Consider the following 20,079-nt stretch of genomic DNA (forward strand, 5'->3'; position numbering starts at 1 on the left):
TGTAGAGACTCCAGTCTTCTCTCCACAGCTGTGTGAGGCTTCAGCAGCAGAGGACTTGAGGAGGGACGGGGCCGAAGGCAGAGTCGCCTTGGAAACACATTCCGTTCTCATTCTCCTAACTGGGGTGAGAGCTGACCCTATCAGGCTCTCATCTTGCCTAGAACAGTTTTGCTTTGTGCATTTGCTCAGGAGCGGGGAGGCGCACCAGGATGAGGCTGGAAGTGTCAGGCCGCAGGTCCTCCATCTCCTCAGGTGGAAACTAGAAGAGGGGGCTCCCTCCAACTCCTGGGAGAAGAGAGGCCACGCTGTGCATTACATAACCAATCAAACAACAACCCTCCGGTTAGTTGCTACACCAGGGCAGGAACTAGGGAAAAAAACAAAACAAAGTTGAAAGACAAAAGCCAGCAGCAGGCTGGTCGGTCACTTCCTTTCTCCCAGGCCCACCCCCCATGGGTCTGCCTTACAAGAGAACCTGTCTCTCCTACTCCAGGAAAGGCTATGTTCTGAGGAGGGTGGAGTGTCCAGGAATAAAGCAAAGGAGATTCTCAATTTACCTCTTTGGGAATTGTGTTTCCTCAGATGTAAATAGAGGTAATATATGAACACCTGCACTGCCACGAGCTAGTGTTGTCAACTGATAGTGGAAGTACTGTTTCAACTTAGCAAAAGTCTGTGCCAATGTCACGTGACTCAGGAAACCCTCCAGGCCAGGAAGGGGTCTCTGGGGACACACCTCAAAGCTTAGAGCTGCAAAATAATGCCTCACCCATGGGCAAACCATGCAGCCAGGCTGGGGAGAACTACCCACCCTCAATGCCTACCAATGATACTCTGCAAGTCTTAGCATCCCTTGCTTGCCAAAGCCCAAACGACATAATTTCAGATCTGAAAATTCCTCACAGGTGGAAAAGATTTTTACTTTAATTCCTATTTCACCAAGATATAAAACAACAAGGAATGAACTTACCCACAGTCACCAAATGACCAGGCCAACATGACCAAGCGGTGTTCCTTATCTCTGGCTGTTTTCTTTCGGCTGAATCCCAACCCAGGTGGTTCAACAGAAGCACCAGGTAACTTTAAGTAATTCAGATTCTCAGATTCAGAGGTATGGGGTCTGGGATTCTACTCAGGTAAGGCAGGAAGCCACACCTAGTTTCAGGGCTTCCCAGGGGCATGTGGGTTTCATGGACCTGCTGCAGAAGGAGACTGGAGGAAGACGAAAGTACCAGCAGAATGAGGCCCAGAAGGGAAACCTTCCAGCAACAGATGGCCCACAGTCCAGCTCTGACTCCAGCATGCAAAAGAGATTATCAGAAATAGGCACTGAGCAAGAGGCAACTGCCACGCGCACATCATGCCTCACGCAGCTGCCATGGCTTTGACCAAGAAAATGCTTCTCACCCCACATTCCATTCAGACTCTCCTGAAATGCATGTGGACCAGGGGAAGGTATGGGGGCAGCCGACGGAATGGGAATGAAAGCAGCTGAAGGAGCCGTCCTCTAGCTTGGTGAGGAGGGAGAAGAGAGCTGGACCTCAACAAAAGGCAAGCGAGGAGGCTTCTTCAGGCCCTGTTCCTCGCAGGCCTCAGAGCCGCAGGGATATGTGCCAATTATCACAGGGCCAATATACCTTTCTCAGGTCAAGCTTTAGGACCTGAGAGCCCAGCCCAGGATCGGTCTCTTCCTCTCGCCCACCTCAAATCTCCAGGCCTTCTCTCCCCCATGCCTTTCAGGATCCTAACAAAATGATCAACAGTAGTGGGGCGGGGGGGAATGGTAAACCTTTATTTGGAAAAGAGAGCTTAAATTACCACTTAAAACCCCCATTTCATTTCCAAAACAGAAACAAATAAGAAAACAAGGAAATGATCATCTATAAAACTCCTGCCCTCTGCCATCTTGAGCCATTTTAAACTGCATTTCCTGGCAGAAGAGAACAGTGATGGGCCCTAGTCCTGAAAACCAATAGGGCACTGACTTGAGACCATCTCAGCAGGTGCCCGGGGAGAGAGAAACACAATGAACGATGGGTAGGGTGCGGACAGGTGGGCCTGGGGCTCAGACAGGCACACGCCTAGTGCCCAGGAGACAATGTTCAAAAATACACACGCACAGATAAATTCCCCAGTACCTGGGCGTGGAAAGCTTATAACCATGAACACAGCAGCAGAATTCAGGCGGGGTCTTTGGCTTTCAAAACAAGGGGGAGAGAACCTCCTGCTAACTGTCCCTAATTCTAGCCTCTCTGCCATTCCCTTCAGTCCCATTCCGGAGGCTGAGCGGGGCAGCAGCAAGGCTAATCTGCAAAGACCAGCAGCTGTTCTGAGTTGAGGGAGGTATGAGGAGCTGCCGGCCCAGGAACACCCAGGCTGCACCCCAACTATGAAAGATTAAGGCATGCAGGTGATACACGTGGGCAAGGGGCCCCCCGAATGGGCCAGGGTAGCCCTGTGCTAGGAAGAAAAGCACTGGCAATGAGCAGCTGAGGCCTTGCTGGCCAGAACAAATCCTAAAGCACTGCCCCCTCGAGTTCTTGGACAGGTCTTGCCCAAGGCCACCTTCTGCAGAGAGGGTTTGGCCCCCACCTAAGTATCAGGCTTTTTTAGGAGAAAATGGACAGGAATGGGGGAAGCAGCGAGGTAAAAAGTCGTGGGAGGAAAGGAACAGAAGATAGCTTCGGAGGTGTGCAGAGGAAAGAGAACAAGTCCCTGAGGTCTTGGGTCCTAGCTGAAGTGGCCGCACAGCCTGCCTGCTCTTACCGCTGCCAGGACTCCCACCCTTGCCCCAGTTCTGCAGGGAGTCCAGTAAGACAAGAAGTTTCCTGAAGGTTCTTTCTAGTCCTTTAAACCTCAAACTCTTATTCCAGTCCACTGACCCCACATGGGCTCACCCTGGCACCTCTCTCACAGCAGCCTGAGGAAAGGGACGAGCCCTAGAGAAAGCATGCCAGGGCTGTGGGAGCTCTGGGTCGCAGGCTCAGAGGCTGCTGCGGCAGGCAGTGCAGCCCGGAATCTGCTGTCCCAGGCTATGAGGCCCGTTCATTCCCAGCAGCCAGATGAGTATATGCCCTGGGTGGCATGATGAACGCCTCATGAGACACAGGGGATAAAAGGGGAGAAGGGCCCATGCCCCTGCTGCTGCGTGGCAGCACACAGCTACCAGGTCATGCCCTCAACCTGTCAGGAGGGCGACAGCCCCAGTGTGGAAAGTGGGCTGGTCAGAGGCAGGCATGGCCGTACAGAGCAGTCCCACCCCAAGAGGACACATGCATGCTACACACCTCACATGTGTGTGCCTGGCAAGACGGCTGGGCCCAGAGGTCATGAAAGCAGAAAGAAGATTGGGTTAGAAGATACCATCAAGAAACGGCCTGAAAGCAAATAACCAGTGAGATCAATAGCTCCCACAACCCTGGTAATTAAAAATTAAGGGGGAGCACTGGATACATGGAAGGAAAGGGGAAACCCCCCCCCCCGCTTCGGCCTCTCCCAGGGCCACTGAGTATGTGGCACAGGATTAGGAAGAGGTTGGGGCGGGGCAGGGACCACAGGCAGAGAACATGGACAGGCCTGGAGAAAATCTAACCATGGGAAAAGGGAAACGGGGAAGGGGAGAGGAGAAGAGGGGACGTAAGTTTCTTGGATCTAAGTTTCCAGAAGCATGGGGTATTTCCACAGTCTCTGATCCAGTGAGCTCTTCTGGAAGAGAAGCTCTCTTCCTCTTGGAGCCCCATCATGGGGCGGTGACTTCCATCCCAAAGCTGGCCAGCAGGCAGAGGTGGTCTGAAGAGCAGAAGGGGTTGGGTAAGCCATTGGCAGCCCAGAGGATCTCTTCAGAGAGGAGGGAGAGACGGCCCAGAAGCTTGAGAGTCCCATCTTGATACAGCCTGCGATCTGTGGCACAAAACAGAAGCCAGTAGGGAAAGTAGCCACGGCCACTACACGGGGTGGCTGGGGCCTGTGGGAGCTATGCTTTATGGAGGCTGCATCCCCTTGGCTCCCCCGCCCTCCCTCACCTCCCCCTGCTGCCTCTGGCTGAGGCCTCCCTTTCTCAGATACTCTGTGATATATCAGTGAATGAAGCAGGGTGTTTTCAGGGAGACTGTGGCAACCGGAGAATGTGTGCCCAGGCCCAGCATCTACAACGACTTCGGATTTTCTGAGAAAAGCTGGAAATCCAGATTTTCTACATAAAATCTGATTTTTTAAACATAGGGAAATCAATTCAAACATTTTAAAAGACATGCTTTAAATAAAACAGGCATGCAGCTGGTAGGCTGCCACACTGTGACTGCCGGTAGAGGGTGAAGAAACAAGAAATAGGGTCTCTAACCTAACCAAGTCCCTCGCTAAATGGCTGCCATGTTCAAAATCCACTTGCCTCCTGGTGCTCTATTTTTACCTCTTAAATAGAGGTAGGGCTGGTTCTGCCCACCTCTCTCTAATGCTGCAAAGATAAAAAAAGAAGGCAGGCAAGTGGCCTAAGGGGATTATGATGAGGATGACCAGTGCCAGGAAGGTATGAAATTTGCTCTTTTGCGAGTCTGCTCTTTTGCCAGCAGCCCAAGCCATGTGACCAAATGCCTGCCCTATCATCAGCTGTTCCCAAGTACTTCTGAGGGTGGCTTCTACGAACTCAGGATCCTTCAGGCTTACCAGTTCTGTTCCCATTCTCGCAGGACTCAGCTGAGAAGAAGATGTAATCCACTGTCATTCCAAGACCCAAGGGCATTGTGGTGACCTCTGGGCGGCCATGCTGGGGCAGGAAATGAGTATATACTGAGGTCAGGTGAAGGCAGTGCTGGATGGTGCCTACAGTCCTGCAGGGATGAAGGGGAAGAGGTCAGTCAACAAACACTGAACTTTTCTCAAAGTCACTTCCTCTATGGGTTTTATAGTTTTTAAGGGACAATCCCAAATAACTCTATTTCAGCAGATTCCTTCCCACGCTAGTAAGAGGCAGATGGTCTTAGCTAAAATTAGCCTAGAAATAGACACATTTATATGCAGTCCCCCTGACCTTCCTCACCCCACCCCCACCCCACTCTCCTCTCATTACCTGGTAAAGTATACCTAATGTACCCTGTCCAGGGGTCAGCAAGTTCTTCTGTGAAGCCTTACTCCCTGAGGAAAAGTGCATGGGCTCTTCATCTGCAAGAGCCTAGGTGGGTCACCTCTGGCCTCTGCACACCAGCCCTTCCAAAAGCTTAGCACATATTAGGAGAAGAGAGACCTCAGCAAAAAGTGCCTCAGGAAAGCCAATGAGACTCTCTCTCCTTCACCCAGATGGGGGCTGGAAAGCAAGCTGCAGGGAACTGGAAGGAAGATCACCTGGGGAAGACAGGCTCAGGCTCCAAAGTGTCTTCCTCAAGGACAGACTGGGCCCAGCCAGCAGGCCGCTCTGTAGAAGACCAGAGAGAAAAGGTTTTATTATTCCCAGCAGACAGTGAAGCAGGGTCAGAACTTTGCACCCTGGAATCCCTCTCAGACCCTTGACCAGATTGCTCCAAAAGGGGAAAGGGGAAGAGAAGAGGTGATGGGATGAAGAAAACAACAGATCAACGTTGGAGGAAGGCAGACAGAGACCTTGAATGCAGCCATTTCTTCCTTGGCTCAGCACCTTTTCAAATAATCTATTTAAATTTATTCTTTATAAATAAATTTATTTAAATTTATTCTTTAGGTAATAGAGTCACACAGTACAAAAATCAAAATGTAGAGAAAAATATCAGTGAAAAGTCTCCCTCCCGCCCTGGGGCTCCTGCCACTCAATTTCCCTCTCCAGAGGCAACCGATGTGACCAAATCTCTGTTATACTCCTTCAGAGATTTTCTATCACATACCATTTGCTGTGTGTATATGTGTATGTATGCATATACATATGTATGCACACTATGTAACATGTATGTATACATTCTTAAATACACATAAATAAGTACATACACATACATGAAGAAAAAATACACATTTCCAGTGACCTTATTATGGACTGAATGTTTGTGTCTCCCCCAAGTATGTTGAAATCCCACCCTCCAGTGAAATGGTATTTGGAGGTGGGCCTTTGGGAGGTAATTAGGTACACAAGGGTGGAGCCCTTGTGTACTGGATTAATGCCCTTATAAAAGGTTTGGATCCCAGAGAGCTCCCTCACCCTCTGCCACATGAGGACACAGAAGTTAGCACTCAGCAACCCAAAAGACGGCCCTCACCAGAACTGGATCATTCTGGCACCCCAAGCTTAGACTTCCAGCCCCAGAACTGTGAGAAATAAATTTCTGTGGTTTATAAACCATCTAGGCTGTGGCATTTTGTTATAATAGCCCAAACTGACTATGACAACAGGGTAACAAGGATCAACAAAATTGACAAACCCTTAGCTAGACTGACCAAGAAAAAAAAAGACTCAAGTTACTAATACTAAGAATGAGAGAAGGGCCACCACTACCAACCCTATAGAAATTTAAAAATTATGAGAATAATATAAACAACTGTGAATAGGGTTAATAGGTGGAGATTTGGGGAGAACAGCATGCCTAGAGAGGACATGGAAGCTCCCCAAATACCTTGCCCTATGCGTCTCTTCCATATGGCTTGTTCCTGAGTTCTATCCTTTTATAATAAATGGGTAATCTGGTGAGTAAAATGTTTCCCTGAGTTTTGTGAGCCATTACAGCAAATTAATTAAACCCAAGGAAGGAGAGGGTCATGGGAACCTCTGATTTGTAACAGCCAGTTGGTCGGAAAGTACAGTTAACAACCTGGACTTATGACTGGTATCTGAAGTCCAAGGAGGGGATTGTTGGAAGCACAGGCTGGGCTTGTGACTGGTGTCTGAAGTTGGGAAGTGGGGGAAGTCTTACAGGACTGAGCCTTTATTTCATCTGTGGAATCTGGTGCTATCTCTGGGTAGATGGTGTCAGAATTAAATTGAGTTTAACCCCCCCTCTTCTCCATGTTGAATATTAAGTCTCAGAACACCAAAAGAACAATATATTAGCAAACCAAATCCAGCAAAATATAAAAATGATTATATACTATGACCAAGTACAATTTACCCTAGGAATGTAAGGTTGGCTTAACATCTGAAAATCAATTAATGTAATATATTATATTAATAGAATACTGAAGGATAAAAACCACATGATCATCTGAACACACATAGAAAAACCATTTGACAAAATTCAACACTGCTTTACCGGGCGGGGGGGGGGGAAGCAGCATAAAAAACTAGACACAGAAGAGAACTTCTCCAACAGGATAAAGGGAATCCACAAAAACCCCAGGGCTCACATCATACTTAACGCACAACACACTTAAAAGCTCTACCCCTAAGATCAGGAAAACAAGGATGTCCACCCTCACCACTCAACTTTAGAGAGGCCTAGCCAGGGCAATTATGGAAGAAGAAGAAATAAAAGGCATCCAGATTAGAATGGAAGAAGTAATGCTATTTCTGTTTGCAAGATGACATGACCTTTTATACAGAAATCCTAAGAAATCCACTAAAAAACTATTAGAATAAATGAGTTCTCAAGACTGCAACATATAAGAATATACAAAAATTGCATTTTTATACACTAGCAGTAAAAATCCAAAAATGAAATCAAGAAAACATTTCCATTTACAATTATCATCAAAATGAATAAAACAGTAATGAATTTCACAAAAGTGTAAGACTTACACACTGGAAACAAAACATGGAAAGAAATTAAAGATCTAAATAAATGGAAAGACATTCATGTTCACTGATCATAAGATAGTATTATTAAAATGGTAATACCTCCCAAACTGATCTATAGATGTCTAGATCCCTATCAAAATCCCAACTAGTTTCTTTGCAGAAATTGACATGCTGATCCTAAAATTCATATAGAAATAAAAGGGACTCAGAATAAACAAAATAATCTTGAAACCCCACAAAGTTATAGAATGTATACTTCTCTATCTCAAACTTATACAAAGCTGAAATAATGAAGACACTGTGGTACTAGCATAAGGATAGACATATAGTGAACATATAGACATATAGTGAAGACTCATAATAGAACTGAGTGTCCAGAAACCTGTATGGCCATGTTCAATTAATGTTTCACAAGGGGAGGGGTGAATGGACAATGACTGCTAATAGATACAGGGTTCCTTTTGGGAAAGATGAAAATGTTCTACTGTTAGATTGTGGTGATGTATACACAATTCTGAATAGAATAAAAGCCACTGGCTTACACACTTTAAGTTGGTAGATTTTATGGTATATGAACTTCATCACAATAAAGCTGTTTTTTTAAAAAAAGGGTAAAGGAATGTTATGGACAACTTCCTGCCAACAAATTTAATAATTCAGATTAAATGGAAGATTCCTTTATATACTTTACATTTTACCTGTTGATTTTTTTTTGTTGGTATTATAAATAGGGTCTTTTCTTCATTATTTTAACAAATATATCCTCATTTTTATATATGAATACTATGTATTTCTGTATATTCATATCGTGCCAGCCAGTTTCCAGAATTATCTTAATGCTTGTAATAGTTGTTAGTTGATTGGATCACCAGTTATCTAACAACCTGAGCAAGTAATTAACCCCTCCCCTCCATTGTGTTACTTCTGTTTTCTGACCCACATTTCTGTTTCTAAATCTGTTGGCTGGCATCTTTGAATATGGCTGAATAATGACAGTGGTCATCCTTGTCTTATTCCTGACTTTGACAGGAATGCTACTACAGCGTCTTCTTTAAGCCAGATGCTAATATGTGGAGCTGAGAGAAGTGTGGTTTGGTTTTGGTTTTTAATTTGCAGGCCTGCAGCGGCTCCACCCCCCAACTCCTACTCCTCACCTCTCCTGCACATTGTTGCCACCAGGCACTCTGACCGACCAAGATCATTTTAATGGTGTAAGGGATTAAGGGCAAACCTCAAAGACAACGTGGGTTCAATTCCAGACCATGGCAATAAAGTAAATATCCCAATAAAGCCAGTCAACTGAATTTTTTTTGGTTTCCCAGTGCATATAAAAGTTACGTTTATATCATACTGTAGTCTTTTAATTGTGTAATAGCATTGTATCTAAAAAAAATGTACATACCTTAATTTAAAAATACTCTATTACTAAAAAATGCTAACCATCACCCGAACTTTCAGCAAGTCATAATCTTTTTGCTGGCGGAGGGTCTTGCCTCAATGTGGATGGCTGCTGACTAATGAGGGTGGTGGTTATTAACGATTTCTCTGTAGCATGCAATGCTGTTTGACAGCATTTTGTCCAGAGAACTTCTTTCAACATTGGCGTCAATCCTCTCACACCCTGACACTGCCTTATTGACTAAGTTTATGTAATATTCTAAATCCTTTGGGGGCTCCTCTTGGTTTCAGCTCAGGTCATGATCTCAAGGTCCTGGGAATCTCTGCTTAGTGGGGAGTTGGCTTGTCCCTCTCCCCCCTCCCCCTCCCCCCCACCTCGCTCATGCTCTCTCTCCCTAATAAATAAATAAAATCTTAAAAGAAAAAGAAGCAACTCCTCATAAATTAAAGTTTTATCCTGCGTTGCAGCAATTCAGTCCCATCTCCAGGCTCCACTGCTCATTCCAGTTCTCTTCCTGTTTCCACCACATCTGCAGTTACATCCTCCACTGACGTCTTGAACCCCTCATAGTCATCCCTGAGGGCTGGAATCAACTTCTTCCAAACTCTTGTTAATTAATGTTGGTATTTTGACCTCTTCTCAGGAGTCACAAATGTTCTTAGCAGCATCTAGAACAAGAAATCCTTTCTAAAAGGTTTCAATTTACTCTGCCCAGATCCATCAGAGGAACCACTATCTGTGGGAGCTATAGCCTTTACAAAATGTATTTCTTCAATAATAAAACTTGAAAGTCAAAATCATTCCTTGATCCCTGGCCTTCACAATGAATACTATGTTAACAGGCATGAAAACGTTAATTTTGTACATGTCCATCAGAGTCTTGGGTGCCCAAGTGCACTGTCAATGAACGATAATATTTTGAAAGGAATCTTTTTGTCTGGGCAGTAAGTTTCAACAGTGGGCTTAAAATATTTAGTACATCATGTTGCAAACAGATGTGCTCTCATCCAGGCTTTGCTGTTCCATTTAGAGAGCAGAGGCAGCACAGATTTAGCATAATTCTTATGGCCCTAGGATTTTTGGAATGTAAATGAGCACTGGCTTCAACTCGAAGTCACCAGCTGTGTTAACCCCTAACAAGAGAGTCAGCCTATCCTTTGAAACTTTGAAGCCAGGCACTGACTTCTCTCTAGCTATGAAAGTCCCAGATGGCATCTTCTACTAATAGAAGGCTGTTTTGTCTACTTTGAAAATCCAGTAAGTGTAGCCACCTTCATTAATTATTTTAGCTGGATCTTCTGGATAACTTGCTGCTTCACCTTGTACTTTTATGTTATGGAGATGGCTTCTTGCCTTAAACACTATGAACCAACCCCTGCTGGCTTCAGACTTTTCTCCTGCACTTCCCTCACTTCTCAGCCTTCGTAGAATTAAAGAGAATTAGGGCCTTGCTCTGGACTAGGCTTTGGCTTAAGGAAATGTTGTGCTAGGCTGATCTTCCATCCAGACCACTAAAAGTTTCTCCACATCAGCAGTAAGGCTGTTGCTTTCTTATCATTCAGGTGATCACTGGAGTAGCACTTTTCATTTCCTTCAAGAACTCTTCCTTCGCATTCACAGCTTGTCTTACTGTTTGGAGCAAGAGCCCTAGCTTTTGGCTTTCAACATGCCTTCCTCACTAAGCTTAATCATTTCTAGCTTTTGATTTAGTGGAAGACATGCAACTCTTCCTTTCACTTGAGCACTTAAGAGGCCATTGTAGGGTTACTAATTGGCCTAACTTCAATACTGTTTTGTCTCAGGGAACAGGGAGGCCTAAGGAGAGGGAGAGAGAAAGACAGGGGAATGGCTGGTCGGTAGAGCAGTCAGAACACACAAAATATTTACCAATTAAGTTTGCCATCTTATATGGGTATGGTTCATGACCCTCCAAAACAATTCCAATAATAATATCAAAGATCACTGATCACCATAACAAATAAAATAATAATGAAAAAGTTTGAAATGTTGCAAGAAAAACCAAAATGTGACAGATACAAAGTGAACAAATGGTATCGGAAAAATTGTGCTAATAGACTTGGTCAATGTAATAAGGTTGCCACAAACCTTCAATTTGTAAAAAATACAATGTCTGCAAAGCACAATAAAGTGAAGCACAATAAAACAAGGTATGCCTATATCTAGTTTTTCCTTAATTTAAGGGGGGTCTTTTAAAAAGAAATCTAGAATAGATGTTGAATTTTAACAGTCTCTTGGACATCTACAGGATGCACTTCATATATTTTAATAGATTTTATATATATTAGTATGTTAAGTTATATTAATAGATTTATCAAACAACCTTTGTATTTCTGATACACTCCATTTGGTCATGGCATACTGCTCTTTCAATGTGCTGCTAGATTATTTCCTGATCTTCTATTTAAATTTTTTTGCATCAGTATTCATAAGTGGAGAATTTTAGCATCGACAGTTTTTTCTGTATAATTGTTGTCAGGTATCGGTGTCAAAATACTTGCTGCATAAAAATAACCAGCTTTCTTCCTCTGTGCACTGTAATAACTTAAATAGTAATGGAATTACAAGTTCTTTAAAGGTTTGATTACATTCTCCAATCAATCTGAGCCTGGTGTTTTTGTGGGACTACACCGCTGAGAACTTTATGTATTTCTTCCCTACTTAGATTCTCTCTCTCCTCTGTAACCAACTTTACTAAAATACATTTTCTAAAATTAATATATGCCATCTAAGTTTTTGATTTCTTTTGCACTTAGCTGGGCCAAGAACCCCCTTATGATCCTATTAATTATTCTGCATCTGGATACTTTCACTTGTTCCTTCCCTGCCCTTTGAAATGGGTTGGCTAATGGGCCTACCTAATTGACAGCTGTTTTTTTGCCCAAACAACAAACTCCTATTTTTCTGTTTTCTAAATTATTCCCATTTGTATCTTTTGTTTTCTTTCAGCTTATTTGTTCTTTTTTTCTAACTTAAGTTGAACGTGTAATTTAGTTACTTTTATCTTATCTACAAATGTAATTCTGTGCCTCTAAATATTCTGTATAATTCTATGAACTTTTCACTGAACAGTTTTAGCTATATCCCACAAATATATGGTACTTTCATTATTATTATTTTCTAGATACTCTGCAATTTTAGCTTAAATTTCACCTTTGACTCAAAAGTTTGAAATTTTCTAAATATCCAGATGATAATGTTTTCTTTTTTGTTTCTCATTTCTATTTTTACTGCATGTGTGATCAGAGAAAGACTGTATAACTTCTATGCTTGAGATTTACTGAGGTCTTGGTTTTTTTTGGTGGTCTAATTCTTAAGAATTTCCTACGAATACTTAAAAAGATGTCTTTGCTCTGCCTTCAATATTCAGAGTTTGATATGCATCAATCAGATTTACCATATACAACATGTTACTGGAATCTTCCATATTCTTGGTTATCTTTTTTCTACTTGACCTATTGTGGGCTAAGACAGATAAATTAAAACCCTTTACCATTAGTTATTTTCTGGCTACTGTTCCTTGTTAAGCCTGCACTTTCACTTTATGATTGTTGATGTAATGTTATTTGGAGCTTAAATATTTATAATGCTAATAATATCTTCATTTTGAGTTGTATCTTTTACCATCACAATACACCCGAAAACTCTCAGTGAGCAGCAGGATACTACAAACGGTTTCCCTCAACAGCAGGTTCTGTCCACGCAGCACTGGGTACAGACTGCACTGTTCTGGCAGTCACACGGGACTAGAGGCCTCTGCATGCCCCGCCAGGCCAGATGAGCACATGGGCCACAGCTGCCTCTACCGGAGCTGCAGCATCTTCCTGACCCAGTCAGCACTGGGAGCAGTCTAACAAGTAAGTTCTTCTGCAAGTACTTGGGAAGAGGCTAAGCTGTGTCCAGGCATGGGCCAGTGGAGAAGCTGGACTCAGAACTTTCCTGGTTAGAAAACTGATCAGACGCTTTCGGTCTGCGGCCATCTGGTCAGTTTGTAAATAGTGGTTACAAAAATCATCTATTAGCCATTGCTTTTTCTATGATGTACTGTATTGGGCATATGGTTTGTTGTTATTTGTTAAAAGACCTGAGGGTCCAGAGTTCAATGGAAACAGGCAAGTGGTCATGAGAAAGAAAATCAGTAACCCCCTTTCAGTGTCTTTAAGACCATACTGGAAGGAAGAAATCATTAGTAATTGAAAATGTTTACAAGATGGGGACTTAAAATTTAAATTCTCTTCTCATGAATTATTCCCCAACAAAGGGAGCTGGGGACAGTGAGAATCACAATGTTTTTATTGCACAACTTGGGCAATGCAGAATTCTCTGGTGCATTGCAGTGTCAGCCAGTGGGAAGGTTAGACCACCACTACCTAGCACTGCAACTCACATGCTGCCTAGTAAAACCAGTGTCACAGTCAAGTCAGCAAGTTCTGATGTGCACTGGTGGGTTGCATGACTCTACTATTAGACTGGAAATATTCTTTGTTAGCATATCTAAACACATCTTCTAGAAAAAAGAGCACATATTATGATTTCCTTATTGCACTTAAGTCTTTCTGCTCATGGTGGGAATATAAACTGGTCACTATGGAAAATAGTATGGAAGGTCCTCAAAAAATTAAAAATAGAAATGCCATATGACCTAGTAACTCCACTTCTGGGTATTTACCCAAAGAAAACAAAAACACTAATTCAAAAAGATACATGCACCCCTATGTTTACTGCAGCCTCATTTATGATAGCCAAGATATGGAAGCAGCCCAAGTGTCCATCAACAGATGAATGGATAAAGAACATATAGTGTACACACACACACACACACACCCAGAATATTATTCAGCCCTAAGAAAGAATGAAATCTTGCCGTATGTGACAACATGGGTGGACCTAGAGGGCATTATGAGTGAAATAACTTAGAGAAAGACAAATAAATTAGGATTTCACTTGCATGTGGAATCTAAAAACCAAAACAAAGAACAAAATAGAAACAGACTCATAAACACAGAGAACAAAGCAGTGGTTGACAGAGGGGAGAGGGTGAGGGGGAGGCAAAATAGGTGAAGGAGATTAAGAGGTACAAAATTCCAGTTATAAAGTAAGTAAATCATAGGAATGAAAAGTACAACGTTAGGGAACAGTCAATATTGTAATAACTTTGTATGGTGATAGATGGTAACTACACTTATGGTGGATGGGTGTGTTTACTCAAATTTAATCTCAATTTTGAAAATACTGCTATTATTTTACAGTTAGTGAATTGGATATTTCCCCCCTACATAATGATTCTACTTACAAAGTGATCATCAGTATGTGTTTTAAAGGTTTAATTTTGTTATTGAATTGAAATGCTTGTTTTATGTTTCAAGTACAATACTGTTTTGTTTTGGTTTTTAATAATATATTCTTAACATGAAATGTGGGGTCCTGCTACTGTTTTAACTTTAGGATTTTGTAATTATAAAACATTGGGCCACCGCTTCCCTGCCTGAGCCCACTTAATACCAGCAGTCATCTCAGTTCCTGGAACATGCTAGCTGCTTCATGCATGGGGGCCATCATTATCATTATTGCAATTGCTACAGCTATATAATAGATTTAGTTTTGCAATTAAATAAAAAAACAAAGAGAGCCACTGAAATGTTCATTACTTGGTGCAAAATGTGAATTCAAATTAAATTCCTACAAGAAAAAATAAATTCATCACTGATCACCAGTCCTTCTAATATAGTTTTTCCAGTCACTGCTTGGTCGTTTTAGGTTGTTCTAGCAGTTTGGTCAAGAAAAGCTTTTGGTTGAGTATTAAATTCTTGAATCATACCTTCTTTCCTCGAAGCCTTGTTCTCCTGTCTTCTAGAGTGTAATGATAACGTTAAGAAGTCTGAAGCCAACCTGGTTATTTTCACTCTTAAGAGCAGCCCAATCTTTTTGGCTCAACTGCCCAAAGGATTCTTTTGTCTCTGGCTTCTAGTAACTTCAGTAAGATGTCTTATTGTTGATTCTCCTATGTCATTTTTTTACTGAAAACATGGTACATTCTCTCAATTTGAAGACTCAAATCTTTTAATTTGGGGAAAATCTTCCTTGGATCATACCTTTACCTATTTCATTGGTGCCATTACATTGGTTTTCTTCTCTGCGAACCCCAATTATGTGTATGTGGACAGTCTCCTCATCTTCCACTACTGCCATTTCTCTCTAATCCCTTTTATCCTTTTACTTCCTTTTTATTTTGCTTTCATAGCCTCTGTCTCTTGGCCTGTTTTCAGCAGTATCTATTCCTATTCCTTCTCATGCTGCACCCAGTTTTGTCTTCATTTTATGTGATTTTTAAATTTTTTATTCTTTCCTGGCTCTGCAGCTTTCATTTCATCTTCTGATGTCTTGCAATGTGCCTGAACTTGTTTTATAAAGGCAGTTATTTTTGGACTCTTATTTCCTAAAGGCAATTGCTTCACTTTTTTATTCATGGGAAAATAATCATAACCTTTCATATGCTTCATGACAACAATTTTTATCTTTGAGGTAAGCATTCTTTATCTGCCTTTTATTTTTCCTGTTCCTTCTTCTTTCTTTCTTGCAGTATTCTAGCACAGTTTGCATGCTGGTTCCTTCTGGCTTTGAATTAGTTGAGGTTTTTCTGTACCAGCTATCTGTAAAGCTTCTCTAAGGGAAGAACTGGGTATGCATACCAAGTAACAGGACTATTCCTGATGACACAGGGTTGTATATGAGTCCTTTTAATCTTTACTTCTCCCCAGCCAAAAGCAATATGCAGCTCTGTGAGTATCTCATTGCTCTTCCTGCCCCTCAAACAGATTGCTTAATGCAAATAGGGCTTGATTCCTTGATCAGGCTTTTCTCCAGTGCCTATTAAGACCAAAACAGGTTCAGACAATCTCCTATCACTACCTGTGCATTCTATTCTTGCTGATGAAATAAAGGATTTTAATTTTGTGCCTTGAGGTACACTCCTCACCTTGGAGAAGTGCACTGTGCTGGTTCTTTGTTGAGATCTACATAGTCCCCAGAGAAGTCCTTCCACACTTCCTCCAGCACCCATGCACGATCTCCAGTGCTTCCTGCAGCCATTCTACTTATGTTGTGATTCATGGTTTCAGATACATTCAGATCTCCTAGTTTTCTCAAAGATGGAGTTTGCATTGCTTTTTCCCATTCTCCTTGTTGCTTTGGAATGGTTTCAGAGACAAGAAGGGGAGAATGTCAAGTGTGCTCCACCATGTTTGATCTGGTAGTTCTCAGTAGAAGTAACTTTTTATCACAAGCAGGACTACTGTCACCTTCTGATTTTCAAACCCTGTCATGTGCATCTTCCCTATATGCTGTACACACATTGGTTATTAGCAACTTAAGCCTAAAAAGGTTACATGGCTCATCCAAGGTCTCAGACATGATTGGAACCCAAGTCTCTTGATTCCTGGTCCATGTTCTCACTGTGCCGCACATCTGTGCGTGTATATGGCCACAGAACTCCACTGACCTTCCTTCTAAGCAGGCTTATTGCCAGAAGCTGACCTTAAGAATTATACCTACAAAAAGACTAAGAAACCACATAACTGACAAATATCAGGGGTGAAGAGGAAAGAAGACCAAGAAAACAAGCTTAGTTTCCATTACCTGGCTTAGTATCTGTCACTCCTTCCATAAGAACCAGTCCTACTGGTCGCTGACAGGCGATGTCACAGAAACGGAATCGCAGCAGGAAGTCTCGGCTATACTTTTGTCTCTCTGCAAACCAGAAAGGCCATACAGTGAGAGAAAGGAAGAGAAGCCACATGCTGAAACCGCCTTAATACCGAGAAGCTTCCAGTGTAGGGACAAAGAGGAAGCCTGGCTCTGAAGACAAGTTGATTTTCGAAGACATAAGATTTAAAGTTGTCCATTTCACCGGGAGGTCATGAGGACAGTGGGAAAAACAAAGGAACTTGCTAAGAGAATTGAGCGAATTACATTTTCTCTTGTTACTGAAATACCAGCTGTCTCCCAAAATGGGCAGAGGCACGGCCAACCAAGAATGTGGCACAGGCTCACCTGCTCTCTTGGGGTGACAGGAGGTGAAGTACTGACAGCAGTCAGTGATGCCCAGGGAGCTGGGCCAGAGTGGGGCCTGCAGCTTCCTCTGGTAAAGCTGATGGGAGAAGTCTTCCTGTCCAGACACCTAGAAGGAAACAGCAGGTGGCAATGAGGATACCGAGATGGAAAAAGAAAACAGCCCATGATTTGGGACATGCAGACACACACGCACACGATCACACACTGTATACATAACATAAGCAAAACACGTCAGTCTCGGGAAGGTTAAAAATAAGGAGCTAATTAAAACCATTTTTTTTTTTTTAACCAGAAGCACTGAAATAGCCACAAAGCAGAAACGAGGGCTAAGGGAATAAGGTACGTGAGTCAAAGAGAATAGAACTGTATGAACATATAGTCCCCGAAATTTCACCTCCGAAAAATCTACATGAGTCTCCATGGGGAATACCAACGTTCAGGGGGCTTTAATTTGTAATGGGAAAAGGTTTTATCCTGATCTTCGGATCTTCTGGATCAAGGTTTAGCATCTTAAGTGCATCATGAGGAAAACACAGGGTCAAACCAAATGGGAAATGCACCAAAGAACTTTACTGTATCTATGTCACCATCCTCGGTCAAAGCCAATGAGCAGCCTGGGAACAGACAGAATGTAGTAGGGAAGCATTGGGTAACATCAGTCATCTGCATATCTCCACCATGTGTAGCAAAATTCCCTTTATTTCATTTAACAACAATAAATATTTGAATGCCAGCTATGTACAAGACACTAGCTAAGTGTTGGGGAGAGCAAAATGATAGAATCTCTCTGCCCTTGAAGGACATAAATTTTCAATATGCCATCTCAAGTAAGACAGACCTAAAATTTAATGGTCACTTTCTAGCTGTGTAACTTAGGGCAAGTTAGTTAACTCTCTAGGGTTCAATATCCTCTACTATAAAATGGGATAATAATATCACCTACAATTAAGAATCTTGATAATGACAACTGATGGCTGACTGCTTCCTCTGAAGCAGGAACTGGAAAACACTTTACCATGCGTTCTTGTATTTGATCCACCAAACAACAACAACAAAAACCCCTCTAAAGTGGGTCCCATTGTATCCCTAGTGTATAGATGAGGCATGGGGCTTAAGGAAGTTAACCTGCACAAGGTAGCAGAGCAGGGACTGGAACTCAGGACTGTCTGGCTCTTAATCACTATGCTTAATGGCGCTGGTCACATGGTAGGCACTTAGTAAATTCTTTTTCCCATTCTCCGAGCTCCTTGATTATAGCAGCTTTCCGGCAGGATAAGACCTTTCTCTGCACACATGGGAACCAGGACATTGCTGGCATTTGAGTAACCTCATTAAAATAAAAGCCCAAAGTGCTCAACTATTCAGCCATTTTGTGTCCTTTCTCCACTGCGCCTTGCCAAAAGCTAAGCAATAAGTCGGACAGCAGTGGCCAGAGGAAGAGGGAGATTAAGTGACATATAAAGAAATCAGCACAAGCTCTCCATCAGCAGGGCTAAATGGGATAAAACTATGAATCTATGCTATCAACATTCAGCAGTTAAAAGGAATGAGATAGCCCCATATATACCTTGTTGAGTGAAAAAAAAACAAGCTACAGAATGAAACATACAGTAATAGGTTTATAAACACACATACAACAGATCATATACCAGCTGTCAGAAGCAATCACAGCACAGTATTGGAGGGCAAGAGCTCTGGGATCCTGGCTCCACCACTAGCTACCTGCATAGCCTAGAGCCAGCAAACTGCCGAACTTCTCTACGCCTTAGTTTCCTCACTTAAAAAATGGAAGCAATGATAGAAACTGTGAAAGTTGAGTGAGTTAACACATGTAAAGTGCTTAAAATAGCACCTGGAACCCAATAAGGGCCTAATAAATGTAAATTATAATTACAATATCACAGGAACATAGGTATCACTGTAAATGCATACAGAATAGTCTGGAAGACCACCAACAAACTTCAAACAGTTATTACTTCACTCTAAAGGGAAAGGTAAGGAATGTAGGTGATAAAGAGGGTTTTGGTCTTATTTTACAATGTTTGAATTCTTGCCAGAATGCACTTCTGTCTTACTTATAAACTAAAAATTAATGATAAAAACTGAAAGGATTTCAAGATGCCAAAGGCACCCAGGAATTTCTAACTTCCAGGCTTGAGTACAGTCTATTCAACAGAACAAGAAAAGGCCGGAGGGAGCCAGAAAAGGTGTAACTGCGGTCCCTGCCACAGAAGGAGCACTAGCTGCCCATACCTGAATCTCTCCCTTGGCCATATTCCCACCCCCGCAGTGGCCTCTCCCATTTCACCTTCCAGGCTGGCATCCCATGGTACTGGAGCTCTCCATCCCTGATGAAGTTGTAGAGAGGTGAATTAGGAACAGAATTCAGGTCCCCACACAAGATGATGGGGCAATGGCTGCCATCAGACAACCTGGCTACTTTGTCCACTTCGGCCAAGAGAATGGCCATCTGGGCCAGCTTGACATCACCCCGGCGTGGGTTGTACAGGACATGAGTATTTGCCACACAGAGGGGGGCCACCGACACTTGCCCCAGGCCTTCTGGGACTAGTGGCTGCAGCAGCAACACTAAGCCCACGTTGTCCCGATTGAGGAGCTCCAAGCCAGGCCGGAAGTACTCCACAGGGCTGGCACAGAGCAGACGGAATCTCGTGGGCTTGTAGCAGACAGCACAGCCATCTGTCTTACACCCGGTCCTCCTCTTGTAGAAACAGGTAAAACCTGCAAGGAACACCCGGCCAAGGAGATGGGTCAGAGTCCCCCAAGCTTGAATCCCTCCAACCAGTGGCAGTAGCCAGGGCGTGTGTGCCTATGGCACTGCTCCTGCTGCTCAGTAAGGGGGTTCCTGTCCTTGCCAGCTCCTTGGTTCTGCAGAGGTTCCCTT

General features: G+C 42.9%; 1 protein-coding gene across 7 annotated transcripts in view; it reads right to left on the minus strand.

The window, feature by feature from the left end:
- Positions 1–899: 899 nt before the first annotated feature.
- Positions 900–20,079, minus strand: part of ANGEL1 (angel homolog 1) — a 33,598-nt gene continuing 14,418 nt past the window's right edge. For all 7 annotated transcript variants that reach the window (XM_073895624.1, XM_073895623.1, XM_073895622.1 and 4 more), the window contains 6 exons: positions 19,483–19,916; positions 17,154–17,280; positions 16,740–16,850; positions 5,338–5,407; positions 4,663–4,826; positions 900–3,900 (listed from right to left, as the gene is read on the minus strand). In XM_073895624.1, coding sequence (XP_073751725.1) covers positions 3,740–3,900; positions 4,663–4,826; positions 5,338–5,407; positions 16,740–16,850; positions 17,154–17,280; positions 19,483–19,916 — 1,067 coding nt within the window. In that variant the 3' untranslated portion in view covers positions 900–3,739. The remainder of the gene's footprint in view (positions 3,901–4,662; positions 4,827–5,337; positions 5,408–16,739; positions 16,851–17,153; positions 17,281–19,482; positions 19,917–20,079) is intronic.

This window comes from Callorhinus ursinus, unplaced genomic scaffold, assembly GCF_003265705.2.
Source record: "Callorhinus ursinus isolate GAN/ISIS: 27379988/994484 unplaced genomic scaffold, GSC_fseal_2.0 scaffold8, whole genome shotgun sequence".
Lineage (NCBI taxonomy): Eukaryota > Metazoa > Chordata > Mammalia > Carnivora > Otariidae > Callorhinus > Callorhinus ursinus.